At 39.0% G+C, this 17,072-nt stretch overlaps 1 protein-coding gene across 4 annotated transcripts in view; it reads left to right on the top strand.

The window, feature by feature from the left end:
• The window catches only part of MICU1 (mitochondrial calcium uptake 1), a 269,106-nt gene that overhangs the window by 93,292 nt on the left and 158,742 nt on the right, over nt 1-17,072 (top strand). For 3 of the 4 annotated variants that reach the window (XM_064269703.1, XM_003408889.4, XM_023547063.2), the window contains one exon: nt 6,728-6,842. The exons of the other annotated variant lie outside the window; for it this stretch is intronic. In XM_064269703.1, coding sequence (XP_064125773.1) covers nt 6,728-6,842 — 115 coding nt within the window. The remainder of the gene's footprint in view (nt 1-6,727; nt 6,843-17,072) is intronic. 4 annotated transcript variants of the gene reach the window in all.

The following is a 17,072-nucleotide window of genomic DNA, read 5'->3' as shown; positions in this document are numbered from 1 at the left end:
AGGCTTTGGCATCTATCCATGCACCAACTATATGATGAAGTTTGAGCATTAATTGCATGGGAAAATTGCTGAATTTTCTCTTTCTTTCTAACATTGCCCACCCCATGACCTGACCCAAACACTAGGTTTAGAAATACTATTTGTCATTTGAAAATGATAAACCAAAATTGCATTTGCAGGAAGAAGTGTTTTAATTATCACCATTAATTTGTTTTTGAAGTACAACTACAAATGTTACTTAAGGGATCTAGATAAACTTTGAAAAGTATTTCGCAACTTAGAGAAGTGTTAATACAGTTGTGTGCTGCGTAACATCCCTTTGGGCAACGACCAACTGCTCGTACATCTGTGGTCCCGTAAGTTTTTTTTTTTTTTTTTGCTAAAGGGAAAGCAGCCCTCCTATTTCCTCGTATTATTTCACCCTAATGGTTTAAAGACCCCAAACCCCAAGAGTGAACAAGCAACAGGGGCTCCAAGGTGCATTCCAATCCCCTCGGCACCTCCTCTTTTCCCTCCTCCTGGCTTCATTCATCCTCCGAGCAGCCCTGCAGCCTTTCACTCCGGGTGCAGGGCGGAACCTCCTGTGGCTCCTCCGGTCCTGCCGCAGGCCCTGGCAGGGACGCTGGCCGGGGTCAGGGCACTCATGGGTTCCCAGCTCCAGGTGACAGCGGTGGTGGCTGCACATGATCATTAAGTGGCCGCACTAGGGCGGTGGCAGCAAGGGCCGCCAACACCAGCTGCACTCCCAGCACCTGCACACCCATGGCCACCTCTCTGCACCCCCCCTCCCCCATGGCCCAGCCACACACCCTGCAAGGCCAGCCTCCAGTATCCAGTAGATGGAGCTCCTTGTGCTCTATCTGGTGGGCTCCCATAAAGTTTTAATGTAACAGGCTTTATGGGGATTTAACTACAGATTCTGCGGGGACTGTCTGTATGTAATATGGTGTTTGCACAATGTTCAAATTATATAACGTCCTATTTCACAGAACGTATTGTGGACATTAAGCAACACATAAAACCTGTATTAAAATAATCCAGTGATTTCAAGTTCATAGAGGACTAGAACTTAAATGTTAAAGCTGTGTTCTTTATCAGAATTTTTATACACCAAAGATGTTTTAAGGTCCTAGATGATAGGCAACCATCTATTTTTCAGGCATATTTCATTGACTTCTACCTGATGAAAAAGGTTTATTTAGAACTTCAGAACTTGAAAAGTGGGTCTTAACAGAAGAAATAATGTGATTTAATTCTTAAAATACGTATTTTTTTCTCTTTGGCTTCGCCTAGTTGAGTAGTCAAGGAGGCAAAAATGTTGTCCCCACTTCAGCAACTCTGTAACTAGTTAAGATTCACTGTAGGAGTACAGTGAGTACTAATGAGTCTGAGTAACGAATAAATCCAGAGCTTAGTGGCTTAAAACGACAATAACCATTTGTTGTCTCTCATGGCTTCTGTGAGTTGGGAATTTGAGAACAATTTGGCTACATAGTTCTGGCTTAGGGTCTTTCATATCACATGTCAGCTAAGGGCCCACTTATCTAGCTTGACTGAAGCTAGAGAAGTCACTTCCAAGGTGGTTCACTCAAATGGCTGGTGAGATAGTACTGATTGTTACTGGACCCTGTAGGCCTCTCCACAGGCCTTCTTCAGTGTTCTTTTGAAGTGGTGGTAGTCTTTCCCTCAAGAAAGTAAGGTAGAAACCACAATGCCTTTTATGACCTTTCCCTGGAAATCACACACCATCAATTCACCTGTATTTTCTTGGTCACACAGACCAACCCTGATTCAATGTGGAAGAGGATTGGGACTAGAGGAAGCCATAAATACCAGCAGGCAAGCATCATTGGGGTCATCTTGGAGTCTGGCTATACACAATGGATATAAGACAGCAAAGGTCTTATATCCGAATATGTAATAAACTCCTACAGATCGGTAATAAAATCACAGCCCAATTAAAAATGAGCAAAAGACTTGAACAGATTCTTTTCAAAGAAAGATATACAATTGCCAGTAAACGAAAGAAGAAATTCTCAACAACATTGGTTACTGGGAAATGCAAAATGAAAACACAATGAGATATCACTACATACCCATTCCAATGGCTAAAATTAAAAATACTGGCAGCGCCAATGCCGGTGGTGATGTGGAACTTTTATACATTGATGGTGAAAGTAAAAAAGGTATAACAACTTTGGAGAAGTTTTGGCATTTTCTCATACAGGAACATATATGCCTACCCTATGATGTGGCAGTTCTACTCCAAGATATTTACCCAAGAGAACTGAAAGTATATATCTAAAAAAGACCCATACAAGAATATTCATAGCACCTTGATTCATAATTTCCAAAAACTGAAAAGAGCATAAGTGTTTATCAACAAGGGAATGAATAAATAAATTGTGGTATTATTTGTATTGTTATGCACACTATTATTATATACAATAAGTTGTGGGTATTATTTATTGCAACAAATAAGATTTTATTGTCAATAAAATTTGTTTTATAAGTGTGTAATAATACATTTCTTAATTTTATTATTGCTCAGTAGTATTTCCTACTCAGCAATAAAAAGGAATGAATTGATAAATTTAACAATATGTATGAATGAGTCTTACCTAACATTATGCTGTGCTAAAAAAGCTGGACAGAAAGAGTATATTCTGGTGATACCATTTGTATGAAGTTCCAATGCAGCCTGAACAAATCTGTCGTGAAAAAATATCATGGGACTTAGCTGTAGAGGAGCACAAAGGAACTTTCAGGGGTGATGGAAGTGTTCTATACCTTGAAAACGATATGGTTTACTAAGGTATTTATATTTTCAAAACTCATTGAATTGTATGCTAGATTTATGCATTTTACTGTATGTATATTTTACTTTTAAAAGATTTTAACAAATATTGAGCTCTAGTTGGTATTTTTTTTTTCCCCAGAGATATGAAATAACAATTCTGAAATTACTTTTTGTGTACTCTAAGCTAGAGCAAATGAATACATATGTTGAGGATAATGGAAAATGGTTCTCACTATTAGAGAAGAAAGGTACAAGTTTGTAAGGGGAAAGACTAAATTGTGCCCTATAGTGTTAGAGTGGAATTAAAGGTATCGATATGAATTGATAGGTTGGTAGATAGTGTTTGTATGTGGATGTACACACACATGTAATTCATGTACATATACATACCAGCTTTGAATCCACCAGCAGCTCCTTAGAAACCCTATGGGGCAGTTCTGCTCTGTGCTATAGGGTCACTATGAGTTGGAATTGATTCAATGGCAATGGGACCTAGCACCCAGATCTTGGTTTCTAAATATCGATCTCCACTGAAAGGATCAAGGGCTCCTTACTGAAAAAGCTGTTCCAGAGCTGGGACAGGGAAAGGACGAGATGAGTCTGGAGCATCTAGTTATACCAGAAACATGGAAGCGCCCAAATAGGTTTTTTGTTTTTTATTTGTTTTGAGTACTTCTTCTGGTACAAAAAGATGTTGTACCAGAAAACAACACAGAATACAGGTGTCCACTTGAAGGGGTCACACTAGCCAAACGTAGAACAGTTTGGGCATTGAAATAAATACTGATAATAATGAGTCATAAGGCTTGAATAAAAGAAAATGTATTAGTCTATACTGATATAAATAAAGGGATATTAAATGGAGGAAAATGATTATTTACAGTGGAATGCCGACTGGTAAATATAGAGGGAATGAGTGTGCCAGGAAGTCCAATCAGTGCTGAAACTGGGTGGAAGTTTAATAAGGAACAGGATATTTATGTAGTCGCAAAGTATCTTTTCACAAAATACTTAGTAATTTCAAAGGAAAAATAGTAACTTTACAGTGGAGAATCAGGCTGATACCACGTTAACCAAATAATATCAAGACAGCCCAACTCATGTGCTTCTGGTATTAAATACACTAAGAAAGACACATCACTTCTGTGGTATTCCTGCTAAAAAGGCACAATCTGAATCTAATCACAAGGAAACATCAGCCTAATCCAAATTGAGGGGCATTCTATAAGATAACTCACCTGTGCTTTTCAGAGCTGTTCCAGTCAAGAAGGACAAAGGAAGTCTATTCCAGGTTAATGGAGACTAAGAGACATGACAGTTAAATGCAGTGTATGATCATGGATTAGATCCTTGACAGGGAAAAAAAATAGCTATAAAGGACATTATTGGGACACTTGACCAAGTTTGAATATGGACTATGGATTAGATAGTAATATGTGTATCATTGTTAAATTTCTTGGATTTGATAAATTTGTACTGGAGTGTAAGAGAATGTCTGTGTTCTTAAAAAATAGTACTGAAATATTTAGGTATAAAGGGGCGTGGTGTCTCCAATTTACTTTCAAATCATTATATAAAAAAAATTGCTGTCATTCGATTCAGACTCATAGTGACTGTAAAGGACAGAATAGAACTGCCCCATAGGGTTTCCAAGGAGCAGCTGGTAGATTCAAACTGCCAACTTTTTGATTAACAGCCAAACACTTAACCACTGCACCACCAGGTTTCCATCAGTTTGTGCAGTGGGGGAAATATGTATAATATATACAGTGATAAAGCAAGTGGGGCAGTAGGTATTGGTGAACCTGGGTAAAATATATATATGGGAGTTCCTTATACAAATCTTTCAACTTCCTTTGAGTTTAGAATTATATCAAAATTAGAAGTTACCAACAAAATTAGATTTGTCTTTTCATTATCTCCTGAGCAGTAGTGTAGTCCAGATGATTGTTAGAAAAATAATGGGTAGTATGCTTCTTTGACTTAGTTGCCCATTTCATTCTGTCCTTAAACTTTTATCTTTTTCTCAACTTCTGGCTAAAAAAAATAAAAACCAAACTGGTTGCCATCAGGTTGACTCTGACTCAACTTCTGGCTACCAATCTATTATTTATTTTAATTACTATGGAGATCTCATAATCATTATAAAATGCTCAGCTCCTGTACACAATTTATTGTTCTGGCTGGTAATGGTATGTATTTGGGGACCTATTCTCATTTTGTGTGTTTTCCCATTCATATGTTTTACTTTTGCAGTATCCTGGATGATGTAAAAAATATATAATCGTTCTGTTTTTTTTGAGAAGATTTAAGTATGAACTTCCCACTGAAAGGCCTTACTGCCCTGGTTCTTGACCAGTAGCTTTTTTTGTCTGGCATTTGTGTTTTATCTCTTTGGTAGAAGATTAAGTGTGGTATGAGATCTAGCCTTAATGAGAACACGTTGGACTGTGTGCTCATCTTTGTTGTCAGCACAAGAAGCTAATATCTAAATGCCGTCAAGCAGAACATGCCTGCTGTCAGCCACAAATAAAGCGAGAGAAGCCCTTTCCTAACCGGAATCCATAACCAAAACCTAGTACTAGTTTGTTGGCGTTCAGGATTTTTACCTGCCCCATGGTGCTGTCTCGTAGGAGCAAGCAACTCTCAATCAGAGGCTGTTTTGAATGGTTTTACTAAAGAAATCATGCAAACTGACTTCATGATGATTCACTTGGTACTTGTGTTTTCAATTGGTTAACCAGTTTTCTTTCCTTTGTGGTGTATGATGGGATCTGCACTAGACAGAGGTAACCTGTTGGATAGCTGTGTACCTGTATGCTGGTGTGTTGGTGCTTGTTGGTTTAGTTTCATGATACTCCTCCTGAAGTTATGCTCGCAGTGCTGCCTCTTATCCTGTGCTTGCATGACGTTATTACTTTGATTGCGCTTTGTTGGTTTGAGTTCTTAAAACCTACTGTTTCTTTTTTTGGTACTCCAGAATAACTGAACATCTTTATTTGGTCCAGGACTATGAAAATCAGTTCCAAGTCTAACTCTTTGGTGGATCCTTTCCAGTTTTTTAAAAATCTCTTTGATGTCACCACTAAGTATATGGTTTGGCCGGGAATTCTGAAAACAGGATAGGTTTGCTTAAACACCAAGGAAAAGAACAGTTGCTGACAGGCCACTATTGAAACTGAGAATGGAAATGTCTACTTAGAGTAAAAGCCAGCATTTCATCAAATAGTGGAGATTTAGGTGCCTCTACCAAGGTAACCAAGGTGACAGTAAACAGGATCAAGTTAAATCGTGCCTAAAGATTGGCGTGCATGTCTGATTGGACGTTCTATTTCAGAGATGCTTTTTACTCTTCCAGTGGTTCTACATTCATAAACCAAGATTTCTGGGTCGTAAAGTAAAAATTAAAATTAGTATTTCAGAAATTAGTTTTTTGAACGTTTATGTGGGCTTTGGAAATAGTTTTTTACCTCTTCATTTCTGATCACTAACAGTATAGTTTTTCTTTAACAGTTGGAACTGATTTCGTTTTAGTTTTTTCATTTATTTATTTCAATTTTTTTCTTTTTACTACTTTACATACCTCTATAGAAGAAGGCTTTTTTTTTTTTTAGTTAAGAAACAAAATCAATCCTGAAGTGGGTCTCGGTGTTCTAAATGGCAGCAGGTCATAAAATTGAATTATTTTCCAATTTTTATATTAAGCCAGTGTTGAAAACAAGACAAACAAAAAACCTTTTTGTCTTGTAACTTTTCATCATCTTGAAAACTGTAAAGGATCCATTGACTTGAAATGGCCGTCAGAGAAATGCTTCTGATAAATAGCATAAAACTGTCAGAGAAAGGGTGATTCGTCTTCTACTGTTTGTTTTCTAACTCACTGATTTCTTTTTTTTTATCTTTTGGTGGAACCCATACATTTAATAGAAAATTTCCCAGGAACGAGAAAAATTTGCGGATGAAGGCAGTATATTTTACACCCTTGGAGAATGTGGGCTCATATCCTTTTCAGACTACATTTTCCTTACAACTGTTCTTTCCAGTAAGTATAAACTTTTCCTTTGATTTGTGAGGAGCATATGGGATTATAAAGAGTTAAATTGATTGGAGGGAGAAGACAAAAGTTGATAGAGTTAGCCAATTATAAATTCATAAAATTTCATTTGTTTCAAATTTTCTATAACATGTATAGAACTACCTGAGAAGGGGGGCGAAAAAGAAAAAGTATCAAGATAAAGTTAAAAAAAAAACTTGAAGTTCTACTTAACTGTTTGAAGCTGTCTTCTGTCAAAATGAGTTAGTATTGTCCACCCTGTAGCCTGTTGTTACTTACCATCGAGTTGATTCCAACTCATGGCTACCCTGTGTTTGCAGAGTAGAACTGCCCCATAGGGTTTTCAAGGCTGTGGCCTTTCAGAAGCAGATCACCAGGCACCTCTTGGTTTTTCTGTCACCCTTCCAGCTAGTAGTCAAATACTTAATCATTTGTGCCACCCAGGGACTCCTTAACGTTACTACTTCCCCAATAAGACACATAGATCTATCATTTCCTCCACCAAAGAAGAAAATTTGCTTGGGTGTCCTAATTGTGTTGAGTATTCATTTCTGAATCCTGGAGGATATTGCTTTAGTCTCAAAACAAATTTGATTAATTTAGATCGCTGATGAACTTCTGACAGTCTGTAAGCTAAACAGCTTTGTTGGTTAGTATGCTACTCTGTTTCTAAATTTTATCTCCCTTTAGTGAGACTTTCTTTTAACATGCAGAAAAAGAAAACAAAATGAATGTTCATGGCTATCTGTGTACGTTCTATTAAAATCTGCATAAGTTGAATCAGAGAGTTCAGATCTGTACATTTGAAAGAGGTGATTCTGAACTTTTTCTACCTGGGACCTACCAATGAAAATGACCGGCCCTGCCTCCCCTTTTCCAAGCCAGTCATCTGTAAAAATACAAATTCAAGACAGTTTTTAATAAATGACATACACGGTTCCTGCCGTGGTTGTGGCCACTTTTAGCCTTCCCTCTGTGTAAGGATTGACAGGGAAATGAAGAAATAGACTGTGCCTTCCTGCGGCTGTCTTTGGGTACCAGAGTCTCTCAATAAATTCATGTGGTGAACCAGTGCTTGAGCAGTGTAAATATATGTTGATTTATTACAAAGATCCAAAACAGTAAGCTAAACACAAGCACATTTATGATCTTAAATTGTGTGTTATTAGAGTTGGCTATTATTTTGGGAGGGCATGGGTTTTTGAGGCAGACTTCAATTCAAACCCTGGCCCTGACACTTCTTAGCTTTGTGATTTTGGACAGGTCACTGCTCTTCTGTTTCATCTGTAAAATGAAGATGGCAATAATACCAAAAAAAAAAACAAAAACAAACCCAAACCCAGTGCCGTCGAGTCAATTCCGACTCATAGCGACCCTAGAGAACAGAGTAGAGCTGCCCCACAGAGCTTCCAAGGGGCAATAATAACAACTGCAAATGATTGACTTGAGGATTACGTGATAATGCATATAAAGTACCTGGTTCAGTGCCTAGCATTTAGTAGCTGTGCAATCTGTCTTGATTTTTATTCTTGACGTCCTGGCACCAGTTGCTATCGAGTTGACCATGACTCATGGTGACCTCAGGTGTGTATGCATTCATCTGATTACTTTGGTGGGTAGGAACCTTCCTTGAGATTTCTAACCAAAAACCAGCCGAAGCAGTGCAAAGGGTATCACTCAGATGATACAGGACTGTCATATTTCTGAGTAGATGTTTTCTTTCAAAATTAATGGACTCAGTGGTGTTCAAGAAATCTCTGTCATTTTGAACAGAAGAGTATGAACACTCTGCCCTTATGAACTGACTCTTGGAATCTTAAAATACTTTAGAAACTCTTCTATGTTGTCTAAAATAAAATTTGACAACCACATATACGGAATCATTTGTTTTCTTTCCTGAATTATAATTACCTCTCTTAAAATTAAGAAACGCTGCTTTTTCAAAGAAGGTATGTTATGTGATATAACTTCCCCATTAAATAGAGTTGATTCTTCGTATTTTAACTTTTCATAAGTTTGATTAAACAAGAGGTTATTATACACACACTCAGAATAACAACCAATTTGGTAGAAACATTTACAAAAGTAATGGCATGAATTTCTTACTCTGTACATGCAGACACACCCTCTGATTCAGATAATAGATGCTTTCCCACACACACTTATACGTACTTCTAAACTCCTTTTCTGCTTTATTTTTCCCTTAACACTTACCACTGTTTAACATTCTATATAACTTACTTGTTTATCTTGACCATTGTTCTTCTCCCCACCTAGAATATAAACTGCATGGCAGTAATCACAAGTTTGTAATGTAAATACATTTCTAATGATGTTCACTACAGAGATATCTACTGTATATAAAGCATTGTGCCAGGGTAACAAAGCAAGAATATAAAATGTTTTCCAGAAGAAAAGTTGTGCAAATGTAAGACTCGACTTTGCTGTTGATATTGAAATTGAGAACGATCTTTGTAGTGGTTGATGTCTTGATTCTATAGACAGTACAAGTGGAACGAGAGAAAGATGGTTTTTAATTAACTGATTTCCAAACAAGTTTGGTTTCTTATAATAATTCAAGATTTATATATTTGTATTCTCCCTTATTCCTCATTGATAAATTCTGGTGATTTATACCCCATCCCTCTGATCAGTTTTGATAGATTTACTTGAAGAATTTTCAACATGAGCCATAACATCTGTATTAAGTCAAATACCAAGATAACTGCCCATTTGTAAAATAAGTTCAGATTAATTCTAAGTAAGGTGAAAACCAAAAGCCAAACCCATTGCTGTCAAGTTAATTCCAACACATAGTGACTCTATAGGACAGAGTAGAATTGCCCCATAGGGTTTCCAAAGAGCAGCTGCTAGATTTGAACTGCCAACTTTTTGATTAGTGGGCGAGCTCTTAACTACTGCACCACCAGGGCTCCAAGTAAGATGAAGAGGCTATTAATTATTACTATTATTAAATAATTCCCCAAAAGCCCCTATATATTGCTTCTTATCCTTAAAGAAGGTTAATAGGAATTGAGTGAAAATACCCATGCATGGTTATTAATGACTTAATTCTCAGCACTAACCAACTTCAACGTTAGCAGGTGATCAGAGATTTTTCTCTATAACTAGGTGTAGAGAAGGATCATCAAGATTTATCTCAAATGCAAAAATATTGTTTGTTGGTGTGGATTACTCTTGCTGATAAGACTCACTGGATCGTGATGCTGTAACTTAAAGTCTGGATTTTGGCCATTGACTGTCATGAAATGTATTTTTTCGTGCTGTTTGTCTTCATATGTGTTCTAGCTAAAATTCTTAACCTTGTGGGCCAATGCATGAAAACAATTTTAGATTGCTTGACAGGGTGGTGGGAAAGCAATAATAAAAAAAAAAAGTACAAAAGTCAATTATTGAAATTTTCCTTACTATTTGCTATTAGGAAATCTTGGTGGCATAGTGGTTAAGTGCTACAGCTGCTAACCAAGAGGTCAGCAGTTCGAATCCACCAGGTGCTCCTTTGAAACTCTATGGGGCAGTTTTACTCTGTCCTATAGGGTCGCTTTGAGTCGGAATCGACTTGATGGCACTGGGTTTGGTTTTTTTATTTGGTTTATTTGCTATTAATCTTTAAAAAGCCACTAGGAAAACCAAAAGCAGAAAATGCTATAGCATGTCCAGTACCTAAGGCTTTAAAGCTTTGGGAGTGGACCTAATGAAAATCAGGCATAATTCAGTGTATTCTAATTTTGATTCCCTCTTTAGATTTCATGGAATCAATGCAGAAATCGAATTTAGTGGTTTTCACTACAACCGGATTTGGTTATACTGAAAATTAAATAACATCTTTATGTGATGCATCTTTTTCACAAAAATATACATTTTGAGAAATCACAACAGTATTGGTATGAAATTTTGTAATCTTTTATTTTTCTTACCTTACTGAAGTCAAGAGCAGATCACAAAGTATATGTGACCTAGAGAGAATGATGTCGATCATTGCTATTCCATGTAATGAAAATGTTATAGATGAACATAAGGGTTTTTTTTAGGTCGAGCGAAAACCTTGTCATTGAGAAAATGTGGGCAAGGCCCAACAGCTGAGATCAATCAATAGATTTAAGACAGTTACAAATCTTTTTTATTGGGACATCAGAGTTGGAGATGTTATGGAGAAACTGTGTTTTAGCTATTATTATTTTTTTATGTTTGGGAATTATTTGCCATTGCTAAATTGACATTATGAAGAGTAACACAAAGCAGATGAAAGGCTGATCTTTTTCAGTGTTATTTTAGCCTTTTTTAAGAGGTGCTTAGACTCAGTTTATTAGTAACATCCTTCTCTAGAATAACCGGTTCTTATAATTAATTCATTGATTTTATAAAAAATGTTATCTTCTGTCAAAACAGTAAAATAATGCTTTTAGGTCTATCAAGTATTTATTTAAAAAAAAAAAAAACTGTTGCCATTGAGTTGATTTCCAGCTCATAGCAGCCGTATAGGGCAGACTAGAACTTCCCCACAGGGTTTCCAAGGCTATAATCCTTACAGAAGCAGACGGCCACATCTTTCTCCCGTGGAGCAGCTGCCAACCTTTTGGTTAGCAGCTGAGTGCTTAACCACTGTGCTACCAGAGCTCTGTTATCAAGTATTCGTAGATGACGTTAAATTCATTTTCAGCCAGACAAATTTGGCAACAGTACACCATTTCAGCATCCCCAGCTGTTACAAAAAGTCAAAGTATTTACATCTTTGTATCAAAAACCACACAAGAATGTTAGTTCAGATGAACAAGAAGTGAGTAGTGTTTGCGTTTAACTCTCAAATCTGCCTGTGACAGTACTAGAAGATTCAAATATTTTCTTTCTCTGCAAAAGCAAAATTATTCTTTGGAAACAATTGCTTGGGACTAGTTCTGAGGGTGAACAAGACCAAGGGGAGAACAGAAACTAGAGAAGCAAATTGTGGCTAATAATAAAAATAAGATATAAATGTATTTTGACTATCTTGGAGAAGATTTCATAACTTTGTATCCATAAGGAAACCAGTCCTCCTTATTATCCTTTTCATATTTGTGTTTTATTTGAATAAATCTGTTTTCATATTTTTGAAAATTTTAAGAATACTGATTTAAAATGTTACAGAAATTTGTTAGGGGTATGTGATCTGGAGCTCCACCCTTTCAACATAAGTAGCCAGATGGGGCTATAGCTATAAAAAGAAAAGAGTACAGAATGAGGTTGTGGTCAGGAGAGTTCTCTATATTCTCTGTGGGCTGATGCCACCACCAAAATTATGTCTGCGTATTCTTTGTCTTCTCTTGAATGGTTTATGTTAGCCTGTAAAGCCTTTTACTACTTTCCCATGGAGTCAGCTCCCTCTGGTAACTGAGAACCAGACAGGACCTCTAGAAGAGAACAGAAGATGAGGTCTGCCTTGTTTCTCAGGCTCTTGATAAGGCCTAAGAGGCAAAGCATTGGGTAAGTCCAAAGGCTTTCCTCCTCCTTAGGCCTCATTGGCCAGTGGGAGGAAGCTGTAGGAAAAGTAAAACTGAAGTAAGCTAAATTCTCTGCCTTGTAGAAAGTACCCAACCCATAAAATTATTTCTTTTTTCTCCCCTCACTCTTCAAATCAAAACTGCCTTTCTCCCAGCATATCTCTGCTAGGATTTTATAAAAGAACCATTAAGATTTAAAATATTTTTGCATTAAATTTTGCATGAGTTATGTGTTTTTTTTTTTTTTATGGTGTCCCATAGCAGCACCAGAGGTATTTGCATGAAAATGCTTGTTAACTCAAAAGAATCTGTAATTGATGAAAATTTAGGTAGTGAATATGGTATCACTAAATAATATCTTTAGGGAAGGAAGTAGGAACTATGTCATATTACTTTGTATCCCCAAAGTACCTAACACTGTATCTTGCTAATAGTAGTCATTCTAAAAATATTTGAGTGAAAGGATATTTGGAATGGGGCTTCCCTTGAATCTCTACAAGGTAGAATGGAGACCCAGCCACCCACCCATCTCCATACCACCCTTGATTATACTGCCAAACGGACCTCAGTGTACCTTTCTGCCGTATTTAATCTTTCCTTCATTTCCCTAGAGTAGATTGTAGAAATTTTCCCTGATGTCAGCCCCTTACGACTCTCCTAACTTCTGTCCTATCCTCCTGAGGCTCTACCCTGGCCTGTTTTGGGGTTGTTAATGGTTGGGATGGCTCTGTAGGAATCAGGCCCTCAATAATTGTTTGATGATGTTTAAAGACCTTTGCTTGCCGTCTGAGAGCCTCACTTTTTTTTACACCGTTTGCCTCGTAGAGACTGGACTAGAATCAGTTGTATTTCTCCATCTGTATAACTGGCCTTTCCCTAAAACTTACAATTGAATAGTCTTTGATTATGCTTAGGCATCTTCATTTGTTTCTTACCTGCTCCTGGAACAACTTTAGAAAATGTTTATTTGTTGTGCTGAGTAATTCAAGGGTGCAAAAAAGGGATCAGGGTAAGACATAGTGGTTGCCGTTGAACGATCTGTGTAATCACTGCCCTTCTGGGGAAGATATCCATGAGAATTTTTCTGAATGGTTACTTAGTGTTAAAAAAAAAAAAAAAACAACCATTGCCATCAGGTTGATTCGGACTCATAGCAACCCTGTAGGATAAAGTAGAACTGCCCCATAGGGTTTCCAAGGCTGTAATCTTTAAAGGAAACAGATTGCCACATCCTTCTCCTGTACAGGGGGCTAATAGGGTCAAACTATGGCTGCTAACCAAAGGGTCGGCAGTTCGAATCTGCCAGGCGCTCCTTGGAAACTGTATGGGGCAGTTCTGCTCTGCCCTATAGGGTCACTATGAGTCGAAATCGACTCAGCAGCACTGGGTTTGGTTTTTTTTTTTTTTTTTTTTTTTTTAACCAACCTTTCAGTTAGCAGCAAGTATTTTATCCACTGCACCATCAGGGCTCCATAATAACTTAGTATACATACTAAAATGTTATTTTGTTCCATGTACCCTCAGCATCCTGCCTAGCATTTAAAAATTGTTCAATGATTTCTCTCTCTCTGGATATATATTCATGATGAAAGCTAGAAAATGAATTAGTATACTGCTAAAATTTTTTATTTGGACACTAAATTGAAAAACCAAATAGCTTTTTGGTGAATGCCAAACCCTATCACATAAAAAGGGAGTCCTTCAAATTAGCATAGGCTAAGTAACAAAAACCCAACCTCTTTATTAAAGCAGCTAGTTCTAAACATCTATGCAATAAATTGTATCTTGGCATGAATTGTCACTTTGGCTACTATTGAGCATATGGAGTGAAATGAAACCACATTGAATAAAGTTAAAGTCAAGCAGATGTTGGTTTTTTTTTTTTTTTTTGGATCTCTCAAGATATGGGTGAGGGTTTATCACACAGGTGTGTATAATTTAACGTAAAGATAGTAACATGCATTTGAAGAAAGACTATTCCTAAAGTAGAACATGACCTTGATGCAAGGGTAAAGCACTGGCAGGCCTTTTAGAATCTCTGTGTCTCAGGAGCTCTTGGGGAATCCAAGCTCTTTGACATCTCTGGCATTGAATACACTTCCTTGTGGCACAACTGTCAAACAGTGTAAGGAAGAGCAATTTGAATGAAAGAATGTTTCTGGCAGCCCTCTGAAGATCATCCAGTAACTTAGGCTGAGATACAGCTCACAGGTAGCTGTGTATTGTGAACTTAGAAATATCAGATATTTCTTTTGTTCAGGAGTAAATTATGAGTCTCTCTCCCTCTTCCTCCACCCCTCCCCCCCCCCTTTTTTTTGAGAATCAAGGCTGAAATGTATTTTCTAGAAAAATTGTAAATGGAAGAAAAGTAGTAGTTAAAAGGAATAAAACCAAAAAACCAAACCCACTGCCATCAAGTCGATTCCGACTCGTAGTGACCCTATAGGACAGAGTAGATAGAACTGCCCCATAGAGTTTCCAAGGAGCACCTGGCGGATTTGAACTGCCAGCCTCTTGGTTAACAGCTGTAGCACTTAACCACTACGCCACCAGGGTTTCCTGGAAGAAATAAGGGTGCAGCTAAAGCCTTGTTGAAGGGATTCAGAAAAATTTCACAATTTTCCTATGAAGTTTTTAAACTCAGGTTCTTAGCATATGTTGTTGTTAGGTTCTGTCAAGTCGCTTTCAGCTTATAGCAACCCCATGTGACAGAGCAGAACTGCCCCATAGAGTTTTCTAGGCTGTAATCTTTACAGAAGCAGATTGCCAGGTCTTTCTCCCGCAGAGCCCCTGGGTGGGTTCGAACAGCCACCCTTTCATTTAACAGCTGGATGCTTAACCATTGAGCCACCAGGGCTCCTCTTGTAACATGTAGTATTTCATATTATTTTAAAAACCTTGCCAATTGCCATTAAATAAGCACATCACACTGAGATGGAATAAAGAATAAAGAACTCTGTGAAAAGACCAGACTTAATGGTCTGACTGAGACTAGAGGGACCCAGGAGGTCATGATCCCTGGACCCTCTGTTAGCCCAAGACTGGAACCATTCCCAAAGCCAACTCTTCAGACAGGGATTGGACTGGACTATAGGACAGAAAATGATACTGCTGAGGAGTGAGCTTCTTGGCTCAAGTAGGCACATGAGCCTATGTGGGCAGCTCCTGTCTGGAGGGGAGATGAGAAAGCAGAAGGGGACAGGAGCTGGTTGAATGGTCACAGGGAATACAGAGTAGAGAGGAGGAGTGTGCTATCTCATTAGGGGAGAGCAACTAGGAGTACATAGCAAGGTGTATATAAATTTTTATATGAGAGGCTGACTTGATTGGTAAACTTTCACTTAAAGCACAGTAAGAAAAAGTTCGAAGTAAAAAAAAAATAAACAGCTCTTCTTATTTAGCCATCACAGAACCTATGTGTAATAGTAAACCCATAGTAACTGTCTCATATTGTTTTAGAATTTTCAGATAAAGGCAAGACTGAGTCAGTATGAATTTTAAGTCTGTTTTGAGAACATACATTAAATTTCTTAAGTGTTTTTCTTTATGGTCAGAATTTGTTAGAGTAGAAACATGGATATTCTAACCAGCTCATTCCAGTAAGTGCTGCTGGGAAGAGCAACTTGTGTGCCCCTTCCCCAGTCCTATTCGGATGGAGTCCTGGCTGCCACGTGACTGACTGTGCCCTTTCCCCAGTCCTATTTGAATGGAGTCCTGGCTGCCCCGTGACTGACTGTGCCCCTTCCCCAGTCCTATTTGGATGGAGTCCTGGCTGCCCCGTGACTGACTGTGCCCCTTCCCCAGTCCTATTTGAATGGAGGCCTGGCTGCCCTGTGACTGACTGTGCCCCTTCCCCAGTCCTATTTGAATGGAGGCCTGGTTGCCCCGTGACTGACTGTGCCCCTTCCCCAGTCCTATTTGAATGGAGTCCCGGCTGCCCCGTGACTGACTGTGCCCCTTCCCCAGTCCTATTTGAATGGAGGCCTGGCTGCCCAGTGACTGACTGTGCCCCTTCCCCAGTCCTATTTGAATGGAGTCCTGGCTGCCCTGTGACTGTGCCCCTTCCCCAGTCCTATTTGAACGGAGTCCTGGCTGCCCGTGATTGACTGTACCCCTTTCCCAGTCCTATTTGAATGGAGTCCCGGCTGTCCGTGACTGACTGTGCCCCTTCCCCAGTCCTATTTGAATGGAGTCCCGGCTGCCCGTGACTGACTGTGCCCCTTCCCCAGTCCTATTTGAATGGAGGCCTGGCTGTCCCGTGACTGACTGTGCCCCTTCCCCAGTCCTATTTGAATGGAGGCCTGGCTGTCCCGTGACTGACTGTGCCCCTTCCCCAGTCCTATTTGAATGGAGTCCCGGCTGCCCGTGACTGACTGTGCCCCTTCCCCAGTCCTATTTGAATGGAGTCCTGGCTGCCCCGTGACTGACTGTGCCCCTTCCCCAGTCCTATTTGAATGGAGTCCCGGCTGCCCTGTGACTGTGCCCCTTCCCCAGTCCTATTTGAATGGAGTCCCGGCTGCCCTGTGACTGTGCCCCTTCCCCAGTCCTATTTGAATGGAGTCCCGGCTGCCCTGTGACTGTGCCCCTTCCCCAGTCCTATTTGAATGGAGTCCCGGCTGCCCTGTGACTGTGCCCCTTCCCCAGTCCTATTTGAATGGAGTCCCGGCTGCCCCGTGACTGACTGCAGGCCAGAAGAGTCACAGGCTCTGGGTTCTCCACG

The sequence above is a fragment of the Loxodonta africana genome, chromosome 16 (assembly GCF_030014295.1).
Source record: "Loxodonta africana isolate mLoxAfr1 chromosome 16, mLoxAfr1.hap2, whole genome shotgun sequence".
In the NCBI taxonomy this organism is placed as follows: Eukaryota; Metazoa; Chordata; class Mammalia; order Proboscidea; family Elephantidae; genus Loxodonta; species Loxodonta africana.
The sequence above is the reverse complement of the archived record's forward strand: the minus strand, read 5'-3'. Positions and strand labels throughout refer to the sequence as shown.